Source organism: Marmota flaviventris, chromosome 2, assembly GCF_047511675.1.
Source record: "Marmota flaviventris isolate mMarFla1 chromosome 2, mMarFla1.hap1, whole genome shotgun sequence".
NCBI classification, from domain to species: Eukaryota; Metazoa; Chordata; class Mammalia; order Rodentia; family Sciuridae; genus Marmota; species Marmota flaviventris.
The window spans coordinates 16,032,027-16,054,861 of NC_092499.1; the positions used below are offsets into that span (position 1 = coordinate 16,032,027).

At 33.7% G+C, this 22,835-nt stretch overlaps 1 protein-coding gene across 1 annotated transcript in view; it reads left to right on the plus strand.

The window, feature by feature from the left end:
- Window positions 1–22,835, plus strand: part of Eml5 (EMAP like 5) — a 182,690-nt gene that overhangs the window by 7,500 nt on the left and 152,355 nt on the right. The window contains exon 2 of the mRNA XM_071607616.1: window positions 18,801–18,960. Coding sequence (XP_071463717.1) covers window positions 18,801–18,960 — 160 coding nt within the window. The remainder of the gene's footprint in view (window positions 1–18,800; window positions 18,961–22,835) is intronic.

Consider the following 22,835-nt stretch of genomic DNA (forward strand, 5'->3'; position numbering starts at 1 on the left):
ACTCCAACATTTAAATGTAGAGTTGAAGAACTTAAAAAAAAATGTGTCCTGAGAAAAAACAGAGGGTGGCGGGGATCGGGACATGGAAGGCAAGTGAAATGTATTTCAAAGGAGTGATCAACTGCATAAGGTAAGATGTGGACCACTTCATCTTAGTGGAAGTATAGCTGTTTTGCGATTATAATCACAAGACTCCCCAGGAGTCTGTTATTTCCTGACAGGAAAATGGGGGAGAAAAAAGAACTCAAAATGAGTCATTATTAATACATAGAACTAGCATTTTTAAGATTTATTTCTGCAACTCCAACTTCAGTTGGTTATTAAGAAAAAAAATGGCATATGACTGGCAGCCCTAGATTCTTGCTACTCAAAAGTGTCATCTTCAGACTAACAGTATTAGCATCACCTGGAAACTCATCAGACGTACAGATTCTCAGGTTTTACCCATACATACCAAATCAGAAACTCTAGGTGTGGATCAAGCAATTGGTTTTAATCACCTCCAGGTGATGTTGCTATAGTCTGAAGTTTGAGAACCTTTGCTCTAAATTCTTGATCCCCAAACCGGGCTACATACTAGAATCACTTGGACAGTTAAAAACAAACAAAATAAAACCACCTTTCATTCCTAGAAATTCTGATTTAATTTGTTTATGATGGGGCCCAGTTGTAGTTTCTTTGTTGTTGTTTCCTTCAGTTTTTAAATTTTAAGCTTCCCAGATGATTCAAATATGTAGCTAAGGCTGCAAACTACATAGTAGTAATCCATGTTTAAGAAATTAATCTGAAAAACGGGGCCTACCCAATTCATTTACTTTGTCTTATGCAATGTGGCTAATTTACCAATTACCGGGACTCTCTTCAGTACCTTAGACTTCTTGTCTAAGCCCCTCTATCCCATGCTGACATCTGTTTAGAGATTTATTACTAAAAAAGAAATTCTTAGTACAGTTTTCTGTTGATGGTTCTACTCAGTATCATCAGGGCTGAAAACATCAAAAGACATCTAGATACACTACCTCACGAGTCCAGACAAAAGCTCATTTGCTGGGGACCTGGAAGATCAAAATATGTATATGATTGTTTGTATCTGGAATGGTATCAGATGAGGTCTTTTGTAACCCAGTGCCTCAGGTGTGATGGTTTCAACAGCCTCATGAAGTAGATGCAGTTGGTTTGGCTAAATGGTTTGGGTTATAAAAATCCTGAGGTTTTACATTAATAAATTTTTCTCTTGGAGCCAGAATCTCTAATCATAAATAGACCAAACATCTGATATATTAACATTTGATGGGACACATAAATACCCATGAGAAGGACAGATCATCCCCACTCTATGAAATTCTCAAGTGGAGTTTATGCCTGGAGAGTTGAAATAGCACCTTGGGGTTGGGGGCTGAAGAATATGTACTTAGCATATGTTTTGAGGCCCTGATTTCAATCCCTGGCATAAAAAATGAGAGAAAAAGATAAAATAACAATCTAGGGTTATGTGCATTCAGGGAAAGATGCTGGAATATTTTATTTTGTAGGGCTGTGACTACATGTTGCCATTAACCAAGCATGAAGCAACTGACTGCTCGCCTTTAAGTCTAGCAAGTATTCTCCACTGTGTCTTCAATAGGAATTAATATTCTGACAAAGGGTTATTCCTAGCCAGTGTAAACAAGTTGCCTTGGCTACGCTGGACTCTATTCTGATTATAGGATGGCATATGGCATTGTCATATTGGCTAAAGACAGCAAGAGCTGGAATAAATGTCTTAATTATGGATCCTATCTACAGTATCATACTCTATTGGCCAATATAAATTAAAGGTGGATTATGTTATTAAAAGACCGAGTAAAATATAGTGCCCACTCTACAACAGTTGACATGCACATACACCTGAAGTAGTAAGCATTGGTAGAAAACGCTAAATATTTGTTTTGTGTTGGTTGACTGCTACAATGAGAGGATAGGTATAGGACTGAAAGTGGACATTGTACACTAATATATAGATATTTGGAGAGTTATCAGCAGGTGTTTCATGATAAAATGAAATTCTTAATTTTTTTCCCTTGGGGCAGGCAACACATATTATGTTGGATTACTAAGTAAGAGATGGTGATTATAGAAGATGTTAACTGAGATTTCACTCCAAAGGTTACCTTGTTCTTTGCAACCATGGGGAGAATACCTGATTTTAGTTTAATCCAATGTGTGCGTAATCTAGGGATAAAACAGAGATAGTTTGGATGTGAGGAGAGAATTCTGGGTTGTTTCATGCCAAAGTATGGATGATGTGAACCTCTGGATGAGGCCTGAGAAGGATGCTGTCATAGCCATGTGTATTGCAAATATGGAATGTATGGAAGAACAGTGAATGTCTGACATGAAAGACCCAGAAATAAACTGGTGGTAAGAGAAGTGTACAACTTAGTCTTGTTTCTCACACCAGTTAGAAAAACCATTTCACAATTGCTATCAGTTTCCATGTCAAGGAAATCCTTCTGCTTTCCCTGTTCCTGGGAATCATATATCTACTTAACTTCTCACCCAAAGAAGACATCATTCCCTACCCCAAATCCATTAGAATCTCTATCACTTGAAGAGGATATACTTTCTTGGTCAGAATATATAATACTATAAGAAGCAACTAACAGCCTCTATTGTGGAAGGTTGTATTACATAATTCATTTCAATATGTGGGTGACTGGTGAGGCCGTTTGCCATAGGCAGTTCATTTTTTGCTGTTTTTACTCAGTATAAATAATGATGTAACCAGGTTTGACTGTTTTAGTGCCCATGTCTTTATAAGAAGTAGGGTTCATTAGGGAGCAGGCATATTCCCAACCAAAAGTGGAAAGTGAAAAGCCATTCTAAGTCTTGCAGCATAGTTGATAACTAACTACAAAGGTGAAAGATTGGTTATCATTACTTGGTTGCAGTATGATTTTACTAATTGTTAGTTAACTATGGATAGTGTACTTAACATATAGAAACCACATATGGTGGCAGAAATTTTTTGTGGAACCTGGCATGCATTGAAAAAAGCAGTTTTTAGAGCCATATAAAGAGACTAGAAATTTGAGATCTACATAATAGGGATTATGAGAGGCTTGCTAGGTTCTTTACTAGAGGGTTGTTATTATTTAAATTATTAATATGTAATTTATTATAGAAAATTGAAAGTCATTAAAAATAAGAAAGAAGTTTACCAAAAATCATGAAATCTAGGGAGATTTCTGTTGTGTTTTAGATTATTCCCTTTTAAGCATTTTTTTTGTTACGTGTATTCATAAATAGTTGAGGTCACAATATGTATAAAATTTTGAATTCTGTGTTTTTTACTTAACATTATAACAGAAGCTTTCCTCAGTATTGTGAAAATCCCCATACATGTTTTGTTTTTTAAATTCTCTCAGCAGTACTGAGAGTTGAACTGAAGGCCCTCCATGTGTGAGGCAACCCATACTTATTTTTAATGACTATATGAGAGTCTGTCCTGTGGGTGTACCATACTTATGGAACCATTTCTTAGATGTTTGGCATTAAGGTAGTTTTCAAATTTTTGATGCTATAAAAGATGATACCATGAAAATAGTTGCACATAAGGATAATTTTGATTAAATACATACCATATGCCAGTAATTGTTGTAGGTCCTCAGGTTTTAATATCAACAAAAAATAGCAACGTCTCTTTCCTTTTGGAGTATAAATTCTAGTGGCAAAGTAAGACAGTAAATTTATAATAATAGTATTAGGTAGCTGATAAATAGGGTAATGAATAGAATATGTTTAGATGACTAGGGGGAGTTAGGGAAGGCTTCTCTGAGCTAGATATATTTGACCTACAGCATTAATGAGGCAGAGATTTGGGAGATCATTCTAGGCAAAGAGTGTAATAAGCTTGGCCTTTTTAAGGGACAGAAAGGCCAGTGTGACTAGAGTGTAGTGAACCAAGAGAAAAATGATAGAAGTCTTTTATAGAGCCTTGTAAATGTCTTCCTCGACACTTTGGATCATATCCTAGATCAATAGAAAGCTATAGGAGAGTTTTTAACCAGGTAAATTAGAAGGTCAAATTTATATTGCTCTCAAATATTACTCTGGCTATGTTGAGAAAACTCTAAAGGAGAGCAATAATGGAAGAAAGATGGGTGATCAAAGGTTACCAAAGGAGTCCTGATGTAAAACGAATGCTGGTTCAGATTAGGATTGTGGCAGAGATGAGGGTGTTGGACTGCATGTAATGAGCGGGTGGGGGGGGGCGGGGAAGAAGTGGCAAGGACTTCTAGATTCTTTATCTGAGCAATTGAGTAGATGGTGATACCATTTACTAAGGTGAGTAGGAGCAAATTGGGAGTGTAAAGAGAAATTTGAGTGCTACATTCATTGCTCTGGGTTAGAGATTAGATTTGGAGGTTATCACTGTGTGTATGCATTGAAAACCATGGTATTTGATGAACTCACTTGGGAAAGAAAGGGAAGATAGCCAAAACACTGATAGTCAAAGGTTGGGTATAAGATGCAAGACCTATGAAAGGAGACAGGAGGGGCTGATAGATTAGAATCAGGAAAGCCTAGACAGGAAAGTATTCCAAAAAAGAAAGAGTAGTGGTCAGTTGTGTGAATACTTCTGAAAAAGTGGAGGAAAATAAAGATATACAACTTAACCATTAGATTTGGCAAGATTGTATGTGACCTTGAAAGAACCCAGTGAAAGAGAAGGAACAAGTCTATTTGGAATATGTTGAGGCAATAAAGGGAGTGAAAAAAAAAATGGACAACTTTTTTTTCAGATGTTTTGCTACAAATGCAAAGCAGAGAAATGGGGTGTTATAGGTGAATTGTGAAGGGAGTTATTTTTAAAAGTAGGTATATCTGAATGCTACTAGGAATGACTCAGTAATGAAGAAGCAATAATTCCAGAAGAGTTAATTATAAGACTAAAGTACTTGAAAGTAAGAATAATGGGACAAGTTCAAGGAATTTCTTTTCATTTTACAAGAGGGAAGCCAGAATTAGCCAGTACAGTTGTAGTTAGGTTAGTGGTAAGTATGAAGTATCTCCTTTGATAAGTACAAGGCAGGCTTATCAGCTGCAAGGCAGAGGTCCATTTTAGAGCTGTAGTCAAGAAGGGACTTGAAGGTTGACAGAAGAATGCTAAGTGTTTAATAGAATTGTCTAATGCGGTAAAATGCTCATTTGAGATGTATGAGATAAATTTAGAGAGACATTGATTAACATAATTGTATATAAGAAGGAAAATCTATGAAGATGACTACAGCCCCTTTTGTGTTTCATATATTATTTATAGTTATGATAGATTTAGAAATTAAATGCTTGAAATAACAATATATATTGCAGCATTTGATGACATTGCTGACACCTAATCAAGTTTCCATAACTCAGCCATATTAATAGAAAAAAAGCTTTAAAAAGAATCTAAGCTGGGTGTAGTGGCCCATGCCTATAATCTAAGCAACTCAGGAGGCTGATATAAGAGGATCACAAACTCAAGGCCAGCCTTGGCAATTTAGTTAGGCTCTAAGCAATGTAGTGAGATCCTATCTCAAAATAAAAAGGACTGGGGATGTAGCTCAGTGGTAAAGTACCCTCATTTCAATCCCCAGCATCCCTTCCCACATACAAAAAAAATCTGTTTATTTTTCTGTATATTTCATATGATGGTTATATTTCACAATATGGATGGCTAATCTTAAATGTTTTAAAATAGGAATATGCTTTCAAATAGTTATTTCTATCATCCCTTTCCCAAATTAATTCATATGTGTTGTTGCATTACTCTATATGTTCAGCAGTATACCAATATAACGTAACTATAAGTTGACTTTAAAGATATGTGAAAATATGAGAATATAACGTAACTATAAGTTGACTTTAAAGATATGTGAAAAGCACTCATGCTTTCATTCTCTTAAAGAAAATTGGAGCTATTAGAAGAGAACTTTCAGGTTCCACCTATTCATCAATCATACATCTTCTATTTCAGTCCCTTTACTTGTGCATTAGATCCCACATGTTTTTGCCTATTTCAGAAATTCTTGCCCTCACCTACCTCAATATTTTTGCTTAGTGCTGGATGAGTCTTGTGAATATATAAAGTATGCTCAAAAGATGGTCTTTTCAAAAAATACAGTTAGCTGGGCATGATAGACCATGCCTTGAGAGGCTGAGGTAGAGGATCCAAACTTTGAGGCCAGCATCAGCAATTTAGTGAGATCTGCAGCAATTTAGCAAGACCTGGGGATGCAGCTCAGTGGTAAAGCCCCTTAAATTCAATCCCCAGAACAAAAAAAAAAAAAAAAGAAAGAAAAGAAAAGCCAAAAACCACTAAGTATTCATTATGGAGAAAAAATAAGCCCCAACTTATGTTTCACCAATATAAAATATAATTGAGGCAGCTGGGGTATGGTTCAGTAGTATAGCACTTTCCTCCCCCATGTGAGGTACTGGGTTGGATCCTCAGCACCACATAAAAGTAAATAAACAAAATAAAGATACTGTGGCCATGTGGACTCCCCAAAAAATATTTTTTTAAAAAATGTAATTGATATTGAGTCATATATCTTAAATGTGAGAGCTAAAATTAAAATTTCTAGGAAAAAAATGTATGGGAAATAGGACACACAAAATCATGAATTATAAAATTTAAATTATACATTGAACTTAATTAAAGTAATTTTCAGACTTCAGTAACTGAAGATAGTATCAGATATGTATAGTTAGTCTCTTAAATCTTCCCCTTAAACTACAAAACTGCTTCATGATTATGAACTTTCTATACAAACCAAAGCCTAAGCAATACTTAGAGAACACCAAACTAAAAAAAAGAAAAACTGAAAGAGGAAAAGAAACAAATTCCATCTGAAGTTTTATAAGCTCTCTTCTGTCTCCTCTGCTCAGTTCATAAAGAGTAACCTAAATAATTGAAAAGTTGACTGGATACTATAAGAATAAAGATGAAAAATAACTGTACAGAATGCTATAATCTAGTTAGTAAAATTATTTCTTGTTAGAGTTAGCCATTCTGAAATATCTGGACATACTAAAATAAGTACATAGGTTATATACTATGAGAACTTAGTTTCTTACTATTAGAGGCAAAAGTTATAAATAAGATAGAAGTTTTAGATGAACTCTGTAGTTTTGGATTAGAATCTAAAGGCATTTATATGAATTATTTTTAAATGTACAGAGAAAATAAGTACTTTGATTAGTATGCATATATGTGTTTCCTTGCTTTGGTTGCTAAGGCAGCCTAGAAGTACTAACATTCCAATAACAATGATCATATCTCATTGCCAGATCTTGTTCAATAAACCCAGTTCTCTAACAAAAGGAATCAGGTCTTCCTTGAGAATTAGTTTATTATGGGCTATCTAAAAAATACTGGAATGTTTTATGTGCAAGAAAGTGAGTGCTCAAAAAAAATAAGGTGGTGGCTAATTGAAAGAATATGAAAATCAATCTCAGGGATTTCCTGAGAGCCAAAAATGGAATACTTTGAGCTACAAAGTAAATAATGGATAGTATAAAATTTTAGCCCATAGAATAAAACCAGAGTCCACAAACAAAAGACTGGGGTAAACCTGGCTTTCTACATGTATTTGTAAATGAAGTTTTATTGGGAATCATGAGTTTTTGTTTCATTAGTACTTTGCAACCTCATTTTCTTTATTGCTTCCCTAAGGAGAAATAAAGTACTTAGGTATTTTTTCCTATATGCCTTCACTCACGATGAAATTTTAATACCACACATATACAGTCTATTAATTAACATACTGCATGAATATCTGTGCTTTATAAAATAAAAGAGTAAGACCACCATGCATATAAGAACCAGTTTTCACCCCTTTGGAGAAGATGTTGTTCCTAATGAAAATGTATGGTTTACATATTTTTTATAGCCAATTTGACTATAACAACCCAGTTGAATAGTTGTAACAGAAATTATGTAGTCCTCAAAGCATAAAATATTTACTATCCACTCTACCCAGAAAAAGTTGGTGATTTTAAAAATCAATAAGTTGAAGCTGATAGATCTATAAACACACATTGGATTTAATAAATATATAAATAAATAAATGGGAGAGAAAAATCAGTTCTTCCATATAGTAGAATTCCAACTAATTACTCTAGAAGAAATGACGGAAATAAGAGGATCACGTTATATGAATGCTGTAGTAGTAAGTGTTTAGGCCAAGATTTATCAATAGATGCTAAAGTTAGTTTGTAAAAATTTGAGGGAAAGCAGAATTTGCCATCTCAATGTACCTTCTCTAAGATACTACGAAGAGAACTTTGTAGAAATTTTACAGTAGCAGCCACAAGTTTAACTAAGGGATCAGGTATTAAACAACATCAGTAATATTACAGATTAACATATGGAACCACATATTAAGCACTAGGAAGGACAAACATAATTTTTGTGGGATCTTTCCAAAATTGTATAACCTTGTTCTAATCAGAGAAAATAGATAATGAGTCCATAGTTAGAGATTTTATAAAATAACTCTTCAGAAATGTCAAGGTCATGGAAGACAAGAATAGTCTAAGGAACTGTTACAGACTGGAAGATGTTAAGAAGAAATATCAGCTAAATGTAGCATGGGATCCTGGATAGGATCTTGGAACAGAAAAAAGACATTAGTAGAAAAATTAGTTAATTTTGGATAATAGTTTAGTGAATATTATTATACTAATGTTAATTTTTCTCTTCCTGATAATTGCATTGTGATTATGTGAAATGTTGATATTAGGAAAGTGAGATGGAGACATAAGAAAACAGTAACTGGATTTGGTGGCCTGTGCTTGTAGTTCCAGTTGCTTGGAAGGCTGAGGCGGGAGGATCCTTGAGCCTGCAAGTTGGAAGTCAGCATAGGCAAGAGAGAGACCCTCCCTCAAAATTAACAAACAAACAAACACACAACTAAATAATGAAAGAAAGGAGAACTTTGTACAATTTGTAACCTTTTTATAAAATTAGTTCAAAATAAAACACCTCTTTGAGAAATTAAATTATTTTATTCCATCAAAGTTACCATTAAGAAAATGAAAAGATAATCCACAAACTGGGAGACACAGATGTGAAACATATATTTGAGAAAATAATTATATTAAGGACAGTTCAAGAATTCTTTTTTTAAAACTTTTTTTGTAGTTGTAGATGGATAGAATGCGTTTATTTTATTTATTTGTTTTCATGCGGTGCTAAAGATCAAACCCAGTGCCTCACAATGCTAGGCAAGCAGTCTGCCTCTGAGCTACAGTCCCAGTCCTCAAGAATTCTTGTGGTGACAAAAAACCAATTTAAAAATAGGCAAAATGCTTTTTGCCTAGTCGTAGACCCAGTTATGGGAAATGCCCAATAGTGTTTAGAGGCTAACATATTGCATGTTTAGCCACAGTACAATGAAAAGGGGCTCTTAGGAGCTGGGGAGGATGAGTAAAAATGAGAGAGGTCATAGAATTCAAGAAGAGGATCTCACAGGCAATATTTGATGTCCCTGACTCACTCTTAATGCTGCATGGGCATGGAAATAATTGATCAAAGGCTTTGAGAATGGAACTAAAACATCCAGGTTTCAGATTTGCCCCTGTGGTATACATGTAGTAGTACATGTAGTAGTACAGCAAAGTATTTAAACACCGAACTAAACATGGGAGCTATGGAAGGAATGTTGGAACATATGCCCTGAACAGGATTACTTTCCTGCCAAAATAAATAAAAATATCAACATTCTCTAGAAGATTTTAATAGGACCCAAGTTCATAAAATATTATTCAGAATTCCCAGGATGTAATTCAAAGAATTAGGAAAATATTAACTTAGGAAAGATGATAGTCATCCTTCCCAAGATGACCTAAATGTTGAGTTATCAAAAGAATTTAAAGCAGTAGTTACTGTATGCCACAAATAAAGGGGAATGCTTTTAAAACAAATGGAACACCAGAAGTCTTCATTCAGCAAGGAAATAGAAGCTTTATAAAAATGAATTTTTTAGTACTGAAAAATACAATATTGAAAATAAACATTCTCTAGTGGACTCAGTGTGGGAGACAAGTGTGGGAGACAGTGGTAGTAGCCACATTGGGCCCAAAGATACCCACTAATCCCTGGAACTAATCCCTTTCCCTGTTGCATTAAGCAGGGCAAGAGTGGCTTTGCAATATAATTAATTATGGACCTTAAGATAGCAAGAATATCTTGAATTATCCACATGGGCCCAGCATTTGTTTAGCTGGAGAAGACATGCTGCAGGGGTCAGATTTGGAGCTTGACACTCACTCAATGTGCCATTGCTGGTTTAAAGATGGAAGTGGAAATGTGAGGAGGAATACACATGCCCTCAAGGAAGTAAGAGGTTCTCAATTGTTAGCCAGTAGAGGAAGGAAGTCTTTTGTCCTTCAACCACAAGGAACTAAATTCAGTTAACATTCTGAATTAACTTGGAAGCTGATTCATCTGCAGACACTTCAGAAAGGAATGCAGCTATGTTGACTACTTGATTTCGGCCTTGTGAGGCTATAAGCAGAGGAGCCCACTGAGCCACACTATAACCAGACTTCTGCTTTACAGAACTGTGAGATAATATATTTGTGTTGTTTTAAGATACAAAATTTGAGGTAATTTTTCACATCAAGCATAGCAAACCAATACAGTTGGGAGAATGTTTTTATCCTCCCTACATATTAATAAATTAGATTTATTGTTTCTTGGATACTGGCAAACATGAAACTTCAGGATCAGAGATAAGGACTTTATTATTCATGACACAGCAAACAGCATGAGCCAATAACTCTAGAATGCACATTGTTTTTAAGTGCCATTGGAACATTTACAACGTGTCATATACTGTAAAACAAACTTCAACAAATTTAAAAGAATGAAAATCATAGAGTGTGTACTCTGTCCATAATGGAATTGCAGTGAAAATCTTTTTGTCAGGGAAAAGTGCTAGAGATTGAACCCAGGGCTTTATGCATGCGAGGCAGTCATTGCTGTACCACTGAACTACATCCCCAGCCCCCAAAAGAAAGTCAATAACACAAGACAGAAGGGAAGTCAGAAAATGTTTTTAAATGGAAGAAAAATGAAAGCACAACATTTCAAAATTCGTGAAATTCAGCTAAAGAAGTGTTTCAAAGGATTTTTATATTGTTAAATGTATATATTTGAAGAAAAGAAAGATCTCAGGTCAATAATTTAAGATTTTACTCTAAGAAATCAGAAAATTAAGAGCAAATAACCTGAGAGGAAACAAAAAAGGAGGTAATAAAAGTGAATGGAAATTAAGGCAAACAGCAAAGCAATAGAGAAAAATCAAACCAAAAGCTAATTCTTTGAAAAGATTGATTAAATTAATCAATTTGTAGTTACACTGACCAAAGAAGACAAAAATTACAAATATTTAAAATATCACTGTTGATCCAAAGATATTTAAAGAGTATTAAATACCATAAACAACTCTATACACATACATTTCATAACATAGATGAAATAGAATATTCCCTTGAAAGATATAAACTATCAAACTCAACAAAAAGATAACACAAGGGAGTTCTGTATCTGTTAGTTCCTGGTATAAATTGTTTCACTAGTGATTCTTTCAAACATTAAAATAATAATAATACCAATTTCAGTCCTGAATTACTCTAATATAAAATCTGAGCAAAGACATTAAAAGAAAAGGAAACTTATATAACATTGTTCCTTATTAATATAGATATGAAAATTCTCAATAAGTTAATAAGCTCTAGAAGTCTTCTGGAATGATATTTACCAAATTATATATGTATTTTTGTCTAGTTTTGGTAACAGGATAATACTGGTTTCATAAAAATAATTTGTCAGTGTTCCCTCCCTTTTTATTTCATGGAATAATTTGAGGAAGATTGGCATTTGTTGTTGTTGTTGTTCTTCTTCTTCTTTTTTTTTTTTTTTTGGTATTGAGAATTGGTGAGGTACATCCCCATTTTATTTAGAAACAAGGTCTTGCTGAATTGTTAAGTGCCTTGCTAATCTGCTGAGGCTGGCTTTGTACTCAGGATCCTCCTGCCTCAGCCTCCCAAGTTGGCATTAGTTCTTTAAAGGTCTGGTAGAATTCAGCAGAGGATATGTCTGGTCTTGAGCTTTTTTTTTTTTTTGGAAACTTTTTAAAAAATATTTATTTTTTAGCTTTAGGTGGACACAATATCTTTATTTTATTTTTATGTGGTGCTGAGGATCAAACTCAGTGCCTCATGCATGCCAGGCGAGTGCACTACTACTTGAGCCATATCCCCAGCCCTGTTGGAAACTTTTAATAGCTGCTTTAATCTCATTGCTTGATATTAGTTTGTTTAGGTTTTCTGTATCCTCATGGTTCAATTTGGGTAGGTTACATTTATACAGGAATTTGTTCGATATCTTCCAGATATTCCAGTTTACTGGAGTATAAATTTTAAAAATAGTTTATAATGATTCTCTAGATTTCATAAGTGTCTGTGGTAGTATCCCCTTTTTATCTTAATTTTGTTGATTTGGGTCTTCTCTCTCTTTTGGTTACTTTCTCTAAGGTTTTATCAATCTTGCTTATTTCTTCAAAGAACCAATTCTTTGTTATGTTGATTCTTTGTATTGTTTTTTCTCAATTTCATTAATTTTTGGCTCCTATCTTAATTATTTCCTGTCTTCTATTGATTATGGAATTAGTTTGTTGTTCTTTTTTGGACTGTTGATGTGTAACATTAGATTATTCATTGGTAACTTTCTATTTTTTAATGTAGGAACTCAATGCTATAAACTCTTAGAACTACCTCAACACTGTCCCAGAGATTTTGCTATGTTGTATTTCTATTCTCATTTATTTCTAAGAATTTTTTTAAAATTTACCTCCTGATTTCTTCTACAATCCATTTTTCATTTAAGAGTGTATTAATCTCCAGGTGTTAGAATGATCTATTTATCTTGTTGATTTCTAATTTCTTTCTATTATGATCTGATAGAATGCAAGGAATTATTTCTCTTTTTTGTGTGTAATTGCTAAGGCTAGCTTTGTGTCCTAAAACATGATCTATTTTAGAGTAGAGTCCACTGAAAAAAGAAAGTGAATTTGTTTGTTGATTGCCAGAATATTCTGTAGATATCTGTTAGGTCCATTTGATTGCTAGCATTTTTTAGATCTGGTGAGTCTTTACTTAGCTTATGTCTGAATGACCTATCTAATGATGAGAATGGTGTGTTGAAATCATCCAGTATTATTGTCTTTGGTCTTTTTGATTCTTTTTACTGGAAAGTGCTGGTTTTATGTATGTAGATGCACCATTGTTTGGGGCATAAATATTTACAATCCTTATTACTTCTTGTTGGGTGATCCTCTTAACCAATATGAAGTGACCTTTGTGTCTTCTGATTAATTTTGGCTTGAAGTCTACTTTGTCTGATATGAGAGTAGCTACCCCTCCTTGCTTTTGGTCTTCATTTGCATGTTATATCTTTTTCCATCCTTTCACCTTTAGCCTGTGCATGTCTTTGCCAATAAAGTGAGCTTCTCATAAACAACATATGATTGGGTCTTGTTTTTTAATCCATTCTGTCAATCTGTGTCTTTCGATTGGATTATTTAGACCATTTTTATTCAGTGTTATTATAGAGAGATGTTATTTCCTGACATTTTGATTTATTTCTAATGCTAATTCAGACTCAAATCTCCTTTAGTTGACTATGCTTCCAGTGAGATTCATCCCTATGGTGATTCTGTTTTTTATTTTTTATTTCTTCTGCATGCAATATTTCATTGACTATGTTTTATTAATACTTATAGTTTCTGCCTATCATGGAAGACAGAATCTTCAATTCTGAAGGACAGTTTTTCTGGATATAGAAATCTTGGTTGTCACCCATTTTCTTTCAGAGCTTGGTATATATCATTCTACAAGCTCTCTTGGCTTTGAGGGTCTGGGTTGAGAAATCAGTTGAAATCCTAATTGGCTTACCTCTAAATGTGACCTGCCATTTTTTCTTTACAGCTTTTAAAATTCTTTCCTTATTTTGTAAATTAGGCATTTTCATTACAATGTGTTTTGGACAGGATCTTATTTAATCTTGCCTATTTGGGGTTCTAAATGCCTTTGTATTTGCATTTTTATCTTTTCCTAAGGTTTGGAATTTTTGTGTTATTATTTCATTGAAAAGGTTGTGCATTATTTTAGTTTGCATTCTAATCATGGTCTTTTAATATTTTTTCTTTATTTTTGATTTTATTTTCAAGATTGTGTATTTTGTTTTCAAGGCCTTCTGTATGGTCTAATTTATTGGTGATGCTTTCAACTGAATTTCAGTTTGATATATTGAGTCTTTCATTTCCAGGGTTTTCATTTGGTTCTTATCAGAGTCTTTATCGCTTGTTGAAACAATCTTTTACTTCCTGTATTTTGAAAGTTCATTTCTTTTTTTTTTTTTTGAGAGAGAGAGAGAGAGAATTTTTTTTTTTTGTAGATGGACACAACACAATATCTTTACTATGTGGTCCCACCCTTGCTAGGCATGCGCTCTACTGCTGAGCCACAATCCCAGCCCCAAAAGTTCATTTCTTACATCTTCTTTTAGCTCATAGATTGTTTTAACTATGAAATTTCTAAATTCTTCCTTTAACATTTTCTCCATTGTTGTTTCAATAGGATCAGTTGTTGAAGTGCTGTGGGTTGCTTGGGGTAATTTGTTATCTTGCTTTTCATTCTGTTTGTATGTCTTCCTGTCTATTGGGATTATTATCACCCTTCTTTTATACAAGGGACTATTTAGTTTGCTTCTTTCTTTTAAGAGCCCCAGGTGGGTGAATATCTGATTATTGATAGTTGCACTCAATGTGAGTCTTATGCTGTTCCCAGTATCAGCATCACTTTGAGAGAAGAAACACTAAACCATATTTACTACTATCACTTCAGAGTAAAGTCATGTATTAACCATAGGAAAAACAAAAACTTTTTATAGTGTTCTCCACAGCTCCTGTAATTTAGGTATAAACTTGTAGTAATGTTCTTTGAGGTTCTCTAGAGATAGCCCTTCTCATGCAAATTCAGGGTTGTGCTTTCTAAGTGAGTCTGTGTTCTACCATCTTAAGAACTTTCCATTATTTTGGATGAGGATGTGGCTCAGTAATAGAGCCACATACTTGCCCAGTATTCTCCAGGCTTAGGGTTGGATGCCTAGCACACAAGAAAAATAAAGAAAAAAAAGGAAAAGAATATTACATTCTTTCAAGCCTGGGAGGAGGGGATAAACATTACATTCTTTCAATCCTAGTGGGAGATGTCTTCCCATTTAAGTATTTTTAAATGTCTTTTGATGGGGTTTTGTAGATTTAAAAGTAGAAATGTTATGCTTCATTAAATTTATTCCTAGGTATTTCATTTGGTTCTTCTTGATATTGTTGTTGTTGTTATTATTATTATTAGTGAGGGGAAACTAGGGATTGAACTCAGGGGTGCTTTACAACTGAGCTACGTTCTGAGCCCTTTTAATTTTTTGTTCTGAGAAAGGATCTTGCTAAGGTGCTTAGGACCCTGCTACATTGTTTTCATTTTCAGTTGTTCTTTATTAGTGTGTAAAGGTAATTGATTTTTATACTGATCTTATATCCTACAACCTTGTTTAACTTGTTTATTAGCTCTCTCTTTTTTGTTTGTGGATTTCTTAGGATTTTATATACAAAGTCATGTTATCTGCAAGTAAAGATGGTTCTACTTTTCCTTTTTGTTTCTTTCGGGACTAATTGTTCTAGTTAGAATATCCAGTACCATGTAGCAGAAGCTGACATCTTTGTCTTGTTCCTATACTCAATAAAGTAGCTTCCAGGCTTTCATTATTAAATATGTTTCTAGCTGTAGAGTTTTATACTCTTTATCAAGTTGAAGAAGTCCCCTTCAATTCTTAGTTTGTTGTGTTTTTATCATGAAGGAAGCAGGATTTTGTCAAGCCATTTTTCTGTGTCTGTTGAACATATATGAATATTTTTTTTGACATTTATTTTGTCAATATATTTCGTTGAATTTTCATGTTGAACCAACCCTGAATTCTCATCATCTTTTACACTGATGACTCATTTAGTATTCTCTGACTTGATAAATTCTACTCCAAACCATACAGATGTGCAAACCAGATACCCAAGAGTCTTTTTCCACTTCTTTATTTCCCTAATAATGATTTCATTTTAATACCCACCTCACTTTTCTCCTGCAGTTCCTCTACACTGATATTGGGAGTAATTTTTTTCATCTAAAGGTGAATCTGATATTCTGTTTTCTACTTATAGAAAAGTATATCAAGTAGGAATTTATTTTGTTTCCTGCCTTCTGCTATTGTCATAAATCCTACCGATTGTTAGATCTTTGTCTTTTCTTTTCCTTTTTTCTTTTTTTTTTTTTTGTAGTACTGGGAATTGAACCCAGGGGCACTCTACCACTAAGCTATATCTCCAGCCTATTTTATTTTATTATTTTTCTATTTTTGTGGTTTTGTTATTGCATTATGTTTTTGTTATACATGATAGTGGAGTTCATTTTGACATAATCATAAATATATTTAATAGTTTGCTCATTCTCAGTCTTCAGTACTTCCCCTTTCCCTCCTCTCTTCCCCCTTCCTGATCCTTTTCCCCTATTCTACTGCTCTTCCATTTATTTTAAAATTGGTACATTATCATTATACATAAATGTGGAATTTATTGTGATGCATTCATACATGCATAATTTGGCCAAATTCATTATGATATCTCTTCACCTACTTCTCCCTTCCCCTTGATCCCTTTTCTCTATTCCACTGGTCTCCTTTTTATTTTCATGATTTCTACCCCCAACCCCCACTTTATTACTCATTTCTCTCTAGTTCCTCAAATGAGAAAAAACACTTGGTACTTTACTTCCTGAGTCTGGTGTATTTCACTTAGGTTGGTGTTCTCAAATTCCATCCATTTATCAGTAAATGATATAATCTCCTTCTTGTGGCTGAGTAAAACTCCATTGCATACACATGTATTCATCTGTTGATGGTCAATAGAACTAGTTCCATAATTTGGCTATTGTGAATTTTGCATATGTAAAGATTGGTATGCATACATCACTATGCTATGCTAATTTTAGTTATTTTGAGTAAATACCAAGGAGTGGTCTATCAGGGTCATTTGGTGGTTCCATTCCTAGCCTTTTAAAGTATCTCCACACTGCTTTCCAAAGTGGTTGTGCTAATTTGCAGTCCCACCAAAAATACATAAGTGTACCCTCCCACCCCCACATCCTTGCCAGCAGTTATTGTTATTTGTATTTTTAAAAAATATTTTTTTAGTTGTAGTTGGACACAATATCTTTATTTTATTTATTTACTTTTTTATGTGGTACTGAGGATTGAACTCAGGGGGCACATGCGGGGCGAGCGCTTTTGTTAAACCACAATGCAAAGAAAAGTCCACCGACTCCAATTTTAAATCACATTCTTAAAGCAAGCTTGTAATTCTGGCCAGGACTGTCTCTCTCGAAAACCCTGGGCTAGAGAATAGTACCCCAACTCTCTAGGATCATAGTTTTCTGGCACAAAAAGTTGCAAAGGGTGGTGTCTTGAGAACTCACAGATAACAGGATTTTGACAAGCATAATACAAAGGCAGATAGTAGGTTAATGACCTCCATGGCTTAACGTTTTAAGGTAGGGAATAAATTTAAATCCCAACATCATAATGTATGAGGCGCCACTGAGGTTTCAGAGAGGGCTGTTTTCTGGTCAGGGGGAGTCAGGATTTATGAGGCGCCACTGAGGTTTCAGAGAGGGTTGTTATCTGGTCAGGGAAAGTCAGGCATGGGTGAGTTCAAGGCATGGGCAGGAATTCCAAACAAGTTTAGAAATTGCAGTAATTTATAGTAAAACAGAAATTCACTTTTCATGACTTTGTGATGAGATGGCTCCCAATCTTAAGGTGGAATTAGGCTGGGTTCATCATTCTAAGCTGAGCCATAACCCCAGCCCCTGTTCTTTGGATTTTTGATCATTGCCATTCTTACTAGAATGAGATGAAATCTCAGTGTAGTTTTTGATTTGCATTTCCCTGATTGCCAAGGATGGTGAACATTTTTTCATATTGGCCATTTGTATTTCTTCTTTTGAGAAGTGTCTGTTCAGTTCATTTGTTCATTTATTGATTGGGTTATAGGGTCTTGCTGAAGCTGGCCTTGAATTTATTCTCCTGTATCAGCCTCCAAAGTAGCTGGGATCACAGGCATGTGCCACTATGCCTGGCAGATCTTCTTATTATTTTTAAAGACTCATAGATTACTTTCTGTGAATTATGGGTGAATTATCTATTTCTTACAGTGGGATTTGTAATTTATGAAGAGTGCTACTGAATGCAGTTTTTGGACCTTAAGATTTGCTCCAATATTATCCAACAAAAGGAATGGCAAAATGAAGTGAGGTTTAAGAACAGATGAATACCAAGTAGCTAAATGGCAAATGGTAGTGTTGCTACTAATTTGTTGCCATTGTTTAGTTCCTCCCTTGGGAGAGTGCTTTTCTTGAAGTTTATACATGCCATATTATATTACAAGAATGAAAAATATAGTTTATCATTAACTGTCAAATATGTATTTTTGAAGTAATAATGGCATAATTTTTACAGAAGTTATTTATTTTAAATCCAAATTATTTAAAATGAATACTATCTAATGTTCACATTGATATATATGAATATTATATATACCAAATACTACAAAAGCTCTTTTAAGCTTTTTTATTGACTTATATATTAATTCTTTATTTTGCAGTCTTGCATTGCATCCTGAACGAGTATTGGTAGCAACAGGACAAGTTGGGAAAGAGCCTTATATCTGTGTTTGGGATTCATACACTGTGCAGACCATATCAGTTCTAAAGGATGTTCATACACATGGTATAGCTTGCTTAGCATTTGACTTAGATGGACAGGTATGTGATAATTTTTTCCCTTTTTCTAAATTACGTTTAAAAATGTATACTACAAATGTGATATATACTGTTTATGAATTGTGAATATTACAATAAATATTAAATGGAAAAGCAATTGATGAGAAGTATTTGTTTATCTTGGTGGAGATGTAAATGGAGTGGATAGACTTATGTAAGAAAAATAAAGACAAAAACAAACATCATATGAAGAGCTTTCTCAGTCAAATTAATTATTACCTTGAAAGCCAAAGAGATTCTAATTCAGTGGAATAACAATTGTTATAGAAAATTTTAAACATAACTCTTTTTCGAGCTGGGTATTTTGATAGGGTAAATGGAAGATGTTTTGGGAAAATTAAGTTTCTCTAAGTAGTGATATACGTATTTTAATTTTCAGTTACTTTAAGGTTATCTTTATAATTGCATTTTGATTGAAAATAATGAGACAATTGTTTTTATATAAAATCGGAGTTCAAAAGAAAGGATGCAGTTACCACTATACTGCCTAGTTTTTTTTTTTTTTCCAAATTGTTCTCTACTTCCAGTCAGTGATTTTTTAAAGTTAAACAAGTCAAGGGCTTTTTTGTGTGTGTGATGCTGTGTAGAAGTTATTACACCTAAAACATTTGAAACATGGTAGGAAGCAGATTTTTCAGATGTGGTTAATTTATAATCTTTGAAAGTTTTAGGTTAAAATTGGACTTTAAAATCATTTTAACTTTTAGAAAAATTTTAGTTACACATTTTTTTATTCATAAAATTAGTTTTTATGAATCATTTAGGATTACTTTAAGTCTAGATTTTACAAAAACAGATTGTAGTGTGTTCTTTCCCCTTAGAAACAATATCCAGTAGATATTTCATATATTACTCAGAGGAATAGCTTGATTTGCATAGATTAATATGACTTTCTGATAACAGGTAAGTTTCTGGTAAGGGATCTATAAAGACTTACCTGAAACCTGTATTGGGGAAGAGTATATTTCTAGGTTTAATGTTGCTGTATAGTAGTGTTTAGCAATTCCAGAAACTTAATTATGTCCCATTTTGCTGTTGTCTTTCAAGTCCCTTAATCTCCTCATCAGAGTTTCATTTTTTAAAAGAAAAGAGAATAATACTTATTTCTTTCCTACTTCACTGGAGTATAAAATATTATGAAGCAAATCTACAAAGTGATTTTTAAAAATTATTTATCATTTAAGGTATTATGAAATTCAAGATATTTTAACTATAAGCATCTGTGTACTTTAAGTGTAAAGGTTTTCTTCTTAATTTAAAATTGCCCTTTTAAAATGTAATATATTGCATTGCTGAGGAAATCCAACGAGAAATCACTTCCACAACTTTTACTAGTTGAAGGCCTTTAATTTTGCTTATTTGAGCAACTTACAAGAAAATCTTGGATGTATGTATTTTATCATCGTAGATATTCATAAGAACATGTTACTAAAATTTTAAGCTTATAAAAACAAAAAGATGTGGAGCACATATTAAGTGCCAGGCATTTTGCTAGGCCTGCATTATCTCATTTAATCTTCATAACAACCCCATGAAATAGATACTGTTATTATCTCTATTTTACAGATAAAGAAACTGAGACTTAGAGAGGTTAAATAACTTGTCCCAGGTTACACAGCTAGTAAATGGAGCCAGAGCGGGAACCCAGGTCAGTCATATTCCAAAGCTCATGTTTTTAACAGGAATGCTCTACTGCCTCCCAAACATGGAACGTAGGAGGTGGTTACTTATATTTCAAATGGAATTCATCCATTTTAAGTATAGTCAAAGCTAAAATGTAAGGAAATGCTGCCAAATAAAGATTAAGAAATTATGTTAATACTTTAACTTGAAAAATATATTTGAGCAAACATATCTGTTTATATCTATAAACTGTTTATGGGATACCAAGTAGGGAATGTTGTCTAATTTTTGCATTTTCTGCTAGATTGAAACCGTAAGTGATCATTTAGGATTTATCCAATCAGTAAGTTTCCTAGTTGGTGGTAATGCTGAGTGTTCTTTTCCTAGGGGCTTTCTTCTAAATAAATTGAATATCCACATTAATACTGGCTGTCTGCCTCATTGAGGATAATTAGGGCCTGAAAAGGCTTTTTATATGTATCTCATTCAGAGACTAAAGTTTCATAATACATGGGAGAAGAAGTAGGAGGATGAGAAATTGAACTGATTTTTTTATCTTGAATGTATCACCATAATTCATAAGAACACATTTCTCATATTTAGCCACATATACGTTATAGTTACAACTCTGCTAATTTATAGAATTAACTGAGAATAAAGTTAACCAAAATTGTGTTAATTATAGTCTGGTACAAAATAAAATGCTTCAGCTTATCTTTGACTTTTAGTACATAATTTTTGCAAAATTAATGTATACATGGGAAAGGGATCATGACTTTTTCCCCAAGGGCCTTTTGTTAATCTCTTGTTATGTAGACATATCTCAAGTGCATAGTCTATTATTCTTGAATTTTTTCTTCTATTGTCCTGCCAGGTCCTAACTTCTAATGGCCTTAAATATGATTTGGCCAGTATTTGCTACAATAAACTTTGTATTATCTGTAAAATTTATAATTTCATTCTGTAACACTATAATGTTTAATTCTTATAAACACAGATAGGAAGGCCTTCCATAGAACTTCCATAGAAGTTCAGTTGTCTATTATTTGAATTTATTTCAAGGTTGTATTGTAGGATGCTTCTTCTTACTTGAGTGTTTGGCATACTGCTTCAAATTCAATTAAAGGGCACAAATAAGATTTTGTTTGGGATAGGATCATGAAGGAATTTGGGAAATGGGGTAGATTACTTCTTAGTTATTTTTTAAAGAGCCTTTCCTTCTGTCTCAGAAGAACATGAAAATACATGTCAGTGTTCTTCAGAAATCTGTAGCCTGCCCATACTATCATTTATTTTCCCTTAATGATTATATGAACCCATGACTTTAATTTTCATACCAGTTAACAGTGGCTCTTGCTTCTCTCAACTCTGAATAGTCCCCTTGAATATATTCCCCTATAGAATTTATAGTATTCTATAGAATTTATAGCCCCGTGAAAATATTTCATATTATACATTTAAACTTGTCTCTTCATTTTAACTCTAAAAAAATTGACAATAAAGCCTAGCTACCAATATACCTCTCTAGACTTGTCTCTTGCCACTTCCCTATTGATATTCCTTTCCTCAGTTACATTGAATTACTGGCCTTTTTTAAAAAATTGGTTCTCTTTAGTTATACATGACAGTAAAATTCATTTTTACATAATTATACCAGAACAGAACATATCTTATTCTAATTAGGACCCTTCTGTGGATGTACATGATGGTGGGGTTCACTGTAGTGTTTTCATATATGTACACAGGAAAATTATGTCAGATTCATTTCACTGTCTTTCCTTTTCCTATTCCCCTTCCCTTCTCTCTTTTGAAAGCACTAGGATCTTGAGGTCTCGGTTCCTTGGTCTTTTCTACCTGTCTTTTACTTTATATTTGAAGATGTGGGTTGTGTTACTTTTTCTGGAAAACTTTCTTCAACCTCTTTGTTACCTACCTAAACTAGATTAAATGTGAGAAAAGATGATAAGGTAAAAATGTATAGAAAGCTAGAAGAGGAGGTGGTGTTTGCTTTGTTGTTTCTACCCCTTCTTGTTTGTTGTTGCTTGACTTATGCTTAGGGAGTTTGATTTTGGCTGTGATGTTTGTCAAAGCCACAGAAGAAGAGCTCCCAGGCTTAGTTTGTTATTGCCTGTACAGAGTTAGATGTTTGGATGTGGGTGTGCAAATGCACCTGCTGAGGATCATACCCATGCTAGGCAAATGCTTTATCACTGAGCCACATCCTTATCCCTAAA